The sequence below is a fragment of the Galendromus occidentalis genome, unplaced genomic scaffold (assembly GCF_000255335.2).
Source record: "Galendromus occidentalis unplaced genomic scaffold, Mocc_1.1 scf7180000077483, whole genome shotgun sequence".
In the NCBI taxonomy this organism is placed as follows: Eukaryota; Metazoa; Arthropoda; class Arachnida; order Mesostigmata; family Phytoseiidae; genus Galendromus; species Galendromus occidentalis.
In genome coordinates this window covers 260,527-268,190 of record NW_003805471.1, presented here as the reverse complement: position 1 = coordinate 268,190, position 7,664 = coordinate 260,527, and the positions used below count along the sequence as shown (strand labels likewise).

Below are 7,664 nucleotides of genomic sequence, written 5' to 3'. Positions count from 1 at the left end.
TACCCACGACGGAGCTCTATTAGCAGCTGGCTCCGCATAGGTACACAAATCAATCCTAACCCACCATGGTTCATGATCCGTATTCCGTAGCTTCCAAGCACAACGGCAATCGATGGTACAGCTAAGGATCAACTTCGTGTAAAGCTGCATCATAGGCAGGCCCGTTGCCAGGCTGAAAATATGTGGCTATAAGCTCAGTTTCTCTTTGGGGAGAGGGGGGGGGGTGGAAATAAAGCTCATGGATAGCCTCAGAAATTTCCGGAATTCGGTTCCGTCGTCAACCGCATGTGGAGCGATCACAGCTCTCTGCTAGATCTACGGTATTTATCTGCATCATTCTCGCTCGCTTCCACGCTCTCGGTCCCTCGCCAACGTGCGCGTGAATTGCAGTCGGATACAATTGGGACTAATTTGTCAACAACAGAGTCTGCACACTCTTTAGAAATAGCAGGAGACTGACCTTTTTCCTGTAAATATTTCATACGTTGTGATGTGATACCCCTAATATAAGACATGAGGCTCGAGAATGAACTGTAGCATCAACACGACAACAAATGCCGTTTTCACTCGAAAATTTAGCCTAGCCTCATTTTTCCGAATGAGGCTTGGCCTCATGTCGTGATACGGGCCTGATCATAGGCTCTGGAATCGGGTGGCCCCTTCTCCGGTGCGCGCCTTTGAAAAGGAGCTCACGCTTGTTTCGGAATACTCGGACCGATTCGAAGACTTTGTCCTACGGCTCGGAGCGGCTTCCATCGTAAGCTTGTCGATCGCTTTCGATATCCCCATACCGATCCCTTTTGTAGAAGTTGTATAGGGCAGGGGTGATCAGACCGCGGCCTGCAGGCCGCATGCGGCCCGCGAGCCGCTTCCCGACTTACAATAGGGTGCGGCCCTCGAGCAGCCTTCCGGATATTTATGTGAAATACAATACAGTATCCGCCCGATTCTCGGATGTTCATCATTCCGACCAGGAGGGAGAATCATCGTCCAAGTCTCAACATCGTGTCCGGCTCACTTAAAATAATCTACGGGCGACGCTCAGGATAGCCTCGAACCGCTCTTTCCCGCCAGATTTGAAGAAACTTGCGGAGGCTTCGCGCCCATCTTTCTCGAAGAAAACGTAGGAATTTGAAATAAATCATTGCCGTTTTACAGTCATTCGGGTGACGGGTTGCCCGGAATAGGGTGATCATACCCTATTTACTACGTTAGAAAGATCAAGAATAAATAATTCGGTGTCTTGATATCGACTGACAAAAAAATCATATGTACTTTCGAACATGAGTAGGTAATTTATTTCGAGTTGCGGCCCGCGGCTCTTCGCCGACGAGCCCGTGCGGCCCGTCCAAAATTTTTGGTGAAGACCTCTGGTATAGGGTCAGTTTAGCGCCATCGGAAGTCGACATTCTAATCTTTGATTCAATTCATTCCTGACCGGCTCCCTTGAAGTTACCGGACTCGTGTTCGAACTCATCCTGAACATCCCTCTTGTCGAATGAAGGAGTCTGGAGTAGCTTCTCGGGGGATGGTATGACACGCATCCTGGCCAGCGAATGAACCCTATCGTAGACCCGAAAACACAGGAGCTGCTCACAAATTCCCCTGTAGAACCGCTAAGAACAGGTTGGAGGACCTCGATGACGGGGAGGTGAAACTCGCTCTTTTGACCATCGCCCCGTCGGGCCGGATTATCCGGATTCGGAATAAAAGGCCCGCTCGCGCCTAAGCTCTCACGACAGATCATCAGCATCCCTTTCATCATTTCGCCTGGTCACTGGTGGTGTTCCTAGCGAGTGAGACTAGATAGTCGCCCAGCACTAGTCCGCCTCGGAAAGGTTCCCCACAGATTCGGCATATTTCCGCCCGTGCGTTTTTGGACGGCGTTTATTCGAGTGGGCCCGGTTCTACGTTTGATGCGTCGACACGGATGCTCCGTATGGTGAAAATCATCGTCATCATTCCCTCCGCGAGAACCCTTCAACGCAGATGGCATGAGCTTCCTCTTCATGGTGAATTCCACTGGGAGTGTCCACAGACATAGCCTAATGATATCCCCGCTCTCCCTCATCAGGAATCGTCTGCCGCCAAGATGAGTCGCTGACAGTCGATCCCGATCACGGATTCCTTCCGGCCTAGTCCCCAGGCCATAAGCTTCCTCTATGAATCACCGCCGAGGAACAATAGCTCCTAGTCTACGAGAAGCTCGTCCTCGGAGGCCCCTCTCATTGAAGTTCTATATGACTTTCTCGAGCAAGGAAGTATGTCCCACGTATTCCGTTGGGAGGCTAGAATTCACGACCGCGACGTCGATTGGAATGACTCCACGGGCGCGCATTCTCGAGGAACTGTGAGTCACAGTTGGGAACGGCTACGACTCGTCCAGATAGATGAGGCTCAGGATCACGAAAGAATGCCAATGGCTCTGGGATGCTCGGTCTCGGACCTCAGTCGACCCCCCAGACCGAGGGTCCGCCCGAGCTGCTTGACGTGTATGCTGGATTCAAAAAGGAGCGGTCGAAGATTGCTCAGGGAGTAAATTTTCAGGAGAAATTCCGTGGCGGCTCGCCGAATGTGCTTTGAGTAACTTCCGCTGCTCCGATGCTCTTCGTCCATCGAAGCCGTCTAACGATGCAGGCTTCCGGAGAAGATGAGCGAGATTCACCGGACAGCGGCGGTCAGAATATCTGCGCAGGAGCTTTGACTCCGACATTCGACTTCTTCTGCTCTCAGAGGAGCTGCGAATTCCGCTCAGCAAAAAGATCAGCGGTCATGCTCCATATAAGAGCGGTGAGCGCCTTTTGCCACTTCCGCCCTTGTTCACTCGAACCTGCTCTTCCCGACGATCTTTCTCTTGTCCGCTCCAGGTCTCTATGAATATTTCCGTCCAGTATAGAGTAACTTGACGGATCATTCACGGGCCATCTTATTTCAGAAGCACGGTCTGTGTTCTGCGAGCGCCCTCCGCAGGTGTCCACACTGCGATCACGTAACGGCGCATGTGTCCAATCTTCGCACTCACATTTTAGCTCGTCACTCTTTGCAACGTCCCTGGCTCTGCGACAAGTGTGGGAGAAAATTCGCCGATAAAAGTTATTACAACGCTCATATGAAGCGACATCGTAAGGAGTTCCGGTGTGTACATGCTCAGGACTCCCCAATTCCTTCCAAGTATCGATATCTCCCCTAGTCGATTGTGATTTAGCTCGAGAGACGCAATTGCCCACATACCAATTACCGCCTCGATCTATCCGCAGATACAAATGTTCGTCGTGTGACTCTTGTTTCCTCCTCCCATCTCATCTCCGTGCTCATGTTGAATCCCGTCACCATGAATTGAATCTCGGGAAGGATGCTCGCAACCCCCAACTCCTGCGTTCATGTGACGCTGGCGATGGATGCGGGGCCGAAGGATTCTCGGAGCTCGTGAGATCTAATCGAAACATGGTGCCGGTTCGAGACCATGACTACTATCAGGTAGCCGCACCAGCGAAACAACAGGCGTTAGTGGACATACTGGAATGTATCGAGTGCTCCTCCTTCTTTGCTTCCTTCGAATCTCTGAGGGCGCATACGCATGCTCGGCACAGATCAGTCGCCCCTTGCGAGTCACGAGTGCTCCGAATGAAGGAATCCGTTCCGCAATGAACGCAGATTCCAGGGCGTCAAACTCGACATGACGGTGGGGGGCCTGACAGCATTCGTTCCTCTGCAGCTCCTCATGGTCGTATTGGGTAGGGAGCCTCGTCACCCTCCCCCCTACTCGATGAGGACCATCTCAAGATGTACTTTGGGAGAACAGCCTGACCGAACGAGTTCTCGAGAAAATAAAGTTTGGAAAGAAGCAAACCTGAGTGGTCTTATCAAAGTAACAAAGCCGAAGAAGCGATTAAGTTTCGAGTGACAGATCCAGAAGCGAAAACAGCAGGGCGGAAACAGGCCATGACCCCCTCCCTCACGTAGTATAGGAGCGGATTGCCATATCGGACCATTGACCCCCTCCAAAGTTGGTTTTGGCCCTCCGAAGACCAATGGTATCCCGATGTCCCGCATATGGGCCCCCTATCAGATGGAGGACGTTCACATGGAAACCTATGAGGGAGACTTTCCCTCCCCAGCTTGGGTCTATGGAGAACGAGAGGTCCCTCATAGAGGTCTCTCATCAAGGGACTTGAAGGTAGTCTTGACTTTCAAGCGGAGCCGATTTCGGCAAGCCGGGGAAGCCAAGGACAGTCACAGACACACATCCAGCCCCTGAGGTTCCAACTTCACTCTCCGGTGTCTGGCCGGTCTGAGCAGACCAGTCAGACGCAGAATGCTCGTACTTTGACCTCTCCGAAGAATGAGCTCAGGTTCGAGTCCATCGCTTCGCGGGCTAACTTATTCGCGAAACTGTGCTTCCGAACTCGGATAGACTCGGCTCGGCCTGTCGGAGACGAAGTTCCCTGAACTCCTGGTGAGCGACGGATATCGGTCGATTTCGCTTCGTTAAACACTGTATGATGCATCCGTCCTGACGGCAGAATCGAGAAGAACCGATTGCGCGTTTGGTATCTTTAGCGCTAGAATCGAAAGTATCCGGGTTTTCTGTCGTGCGGGAGCGCCCTCTCACGGTCTGAAAACGAACAGTTTTGCGCCAGGATGCATCCATCCCATTGAGAACCGGTCCCGTCGACGTCAAAAGCCAGCTTCAGTCACACGTTACAACATCCGCTAACCACGGCTGTTTATGGGTGACGTTTCCATCGTGTCAGGATCAATGAGCAGTTGATTGGGACCTAAGAGCGTTCTTTAGCTGGAAGGTATCTCTTTTCGGTCGCAATATTCCAAGGATACTCCTGTGGGTATAGTTGTGCGGAAATCATGTCCTGCTACGCTTCGGTTCTCAGGTTAGTTGGCGTGAGAGCGGCTGTCATCAGGTGTGCCTCAGCTGAGCGACTCGCGGCATCCCCGATTTCGGGCACGAGCCCTGCGCTCTCTAGCATACGTTGATTATCATACGAGGAGAGACAGATTGTGGTCCGTGTGAGAGGGGTCTGCTCAGTTGATCGTATTCCGGGAAGAAGTTGCGCTCATTCTGTCGGATCACGGCTTGAGTGATCGTCGGCGCCATGCTATGACAGCTCGGGCCTACGGGCTCAGCTGTGTGGCTGCGTTACATTTTTTAAGGTCGACCGTGAACCCCGAGCGATATGGCCTCCCTCGGAGGTCCCGGTGGTATGTGGGGTTCTGTCGCTAGCTAGCCACCTTGCCCGGTGGAGCAAGTTTGCGAGGGAGACTGACGACTGTCACACTGTCTACTGTTGCTCTTACTAGCGACTCATTCAGGGCTGCTCTCCCTGCCTCTCGGAATCTCGTATGAGCAACGAAACTCAATTACAGATCGATCGAAAGCATGTTGTACATATGTAGACCTTAATCGAGTTAATAGCGATACGACGATTCTAATATAGCCGCGGGCTGCATAAGAATGCGACGGTCGCTCACGAACAAGTCTCCCGCCGGAGACTCATGTTTAGTGTAACAAGCGGATCCTCCGATGGGGTTGCATTGGTCGAACAGCTAATAACCTAAAAAAGCTACTCCGTAGTCATTGAAATCAAGTGGCGAACTTTTGGCCACCACTGCTACAGCGCCAATGAAAACCACCGTTGTGACTGGAGCGACTATTCAAAGTTTTCGCCGCCAGTGGGTCACGGGAACGGCGCAACGACATGGAAACGGAGACGGCGACAGATTGATGCTAGTGAACGAGACAGCGGCTAACCGAGGGGGAGGAACGGTGGATGATAAGAGAGAGCTGTCTGAATCATGGCACAGCCTCCAGGTCTCGGAATAGCGATGCCCCAGCATTCCCGATATCGAGAACGATTTCCGGAGACCAGCGGTTTTTGTCATAGACACAGGTCCTGTGAACCGACGCACAGCTCCGTTTTGTGCTCGCGCGTCGCGCGATTCTGCGACATGGCCATTACGATCTGTTTCCCCGAAACATACCCTCTCGAGTTCGGAGCTGAGGGAGCCATTTCCTTATAATTAAGCCGGACTCCGGTGGGCTCATTGGTCTGACTGAGCGTCCTATTGACCTCCTTCTGTAAGACATTCCTGCGGACGGATCACTTCGATTGAATGCATCGGAGATTTCCCCCGTTTGCACAGTCTCCCGGGAAAGTTTCATTGATCCTGTCGATAGTGAATTTACGGGGGGAGCCCGATGCGGGGAGATTGATTCGAGCAGCTGTCAGTTTTTAATTGACGTCGGACCGCTGCTCCATCCATGTACATCGCATCCCTCTGGATGTCACCACATGTAATGAATTTCGCGATCTCGAGGAATCGTCTGTGATCCTGCATAGAGCGAAGTAGACGAATAGCCCTTCTGGCGATCCCCGCGTAGAAAGCCTGAACGATTGAGCACAATGGAAGAATGGAAAACGCTAGCAAGGCGAATACAATCTCCCCCGAAGTCGATCTGACTGCGAAGATAATTTACAGCGAAGCGCAGAGCCGGCGGAAGCAGAAATTCCGCTCAAGGTAGTCCGCATTCCATGGGAACACGTTACCGCTTGCATGTTTTGTTCGCTCGTCGTCCATTGACGATCAGGAACTCGGGGAAAATAATAATTATTCTCCAATTTCGAGCTTATTGAAGACAAATCGGCCATGGGGTACGTTTGGAGCGCATTTCACGCGGAGTAGCTTCATTGTTTGACGCTCATGATGCATATGACAACGAAATATCGGCGTCGAAGCGTTCCGAAGGTCGGCGTGGTCGCAAATACAGCGCATGTGATAGCGAAACACCGCTCATGAAATTGGCGATATGATGAGCGGGGAAACGGCTCATTGGCTCATCCCTCGATGATCTACAGCGAGCTAGCACGCTGCGCTGCCGCAGATATCGCAACAGCCACAACAGGTGCCCGGACCCTCTCACCTCGCTCACTACATCAGTGAAGAGCGGTCCCGACCCAGCGGAAGACGGCGCTCTCGATTTATAGAAATGTGATCCGATGGCCCGCGAGGGAACGTTAGCTCTGTCCCCGCCTGACTTCATACAATTGAGGACTCCCTACATCGATATAGGGTCCGTCCGAAATTTCGAGGGCGTCGATTTGAGACGCCTCACAAACTCAAGTTCCGAATAATATTTTATCTGCTTGAGAGCGACGACAACGACGACTACCGTGCTTCTTCCTGTGAAGATGTCCCTCAGCAGCCGATTCAATTAGGAAGCTTCAGTCCCCGATCAGTAGCGCTTATTTATCCGTTTGCACGGTCGAAGCGAGAAACTTACCGACGTCGAATCCGACTGCGTTATCCGTTGCACTCCATCCAGTGGGATGGGTCTCGCTACGGTGGCCGGAGGAAAATACGAGAAATCAAGCTTCAAATCGAAGCTCATCATTTTACGTTCGAAGTCAGGCTCGCTGCCGTCGAAGCGATGGAGTCAGGGTCATTGCTCTCGAGCATGCCCCGAAACACAGTCAACGGCGCGACACTTCTGGCCGGCCGCGTGCTGTTTCAGATCGTGTGATCCGAATAACGGAGTACGTACGCCTTCCTGCTGAGAACCTCCGTCGCTACTTGTGGGTCCCAGATCCGGCGTCTGAATGCTAGGCCATCTTGCTCCGCTCGTCGCGATTGTGGCTTTCGCAATAATT

General features: G+C 52.3%; 1 protein-coding gene across 1 annotated transcript; it reads left to right on the top strand.

Annotated features, from left to right (window-relative positions):
* Positions 1-2,555: 2,555 nt before the first annotated feature.
* On the top strand, positions 2,556-3,742 carry LOC100901924 (zinc finger protein 710). The gene is made up of 3 exons (XM_018640351.1): positions 2,556-2,790; positions 2,936-3,135; positions 3,258-3,742. Exons 1-3 carry the CDS (start codon positions 2,602-2,604, stop codon positions 3,646-3,648), a joined length of 780 nt encoding a protein of 259 aa, XP_018495867.1. The 5' UTR covers positions 2,556-2,601; the 3' UTR covers positions 3,649-3,742.
* Positions 3,743-7,664: the final 3,922 nt, after the last annotated feature.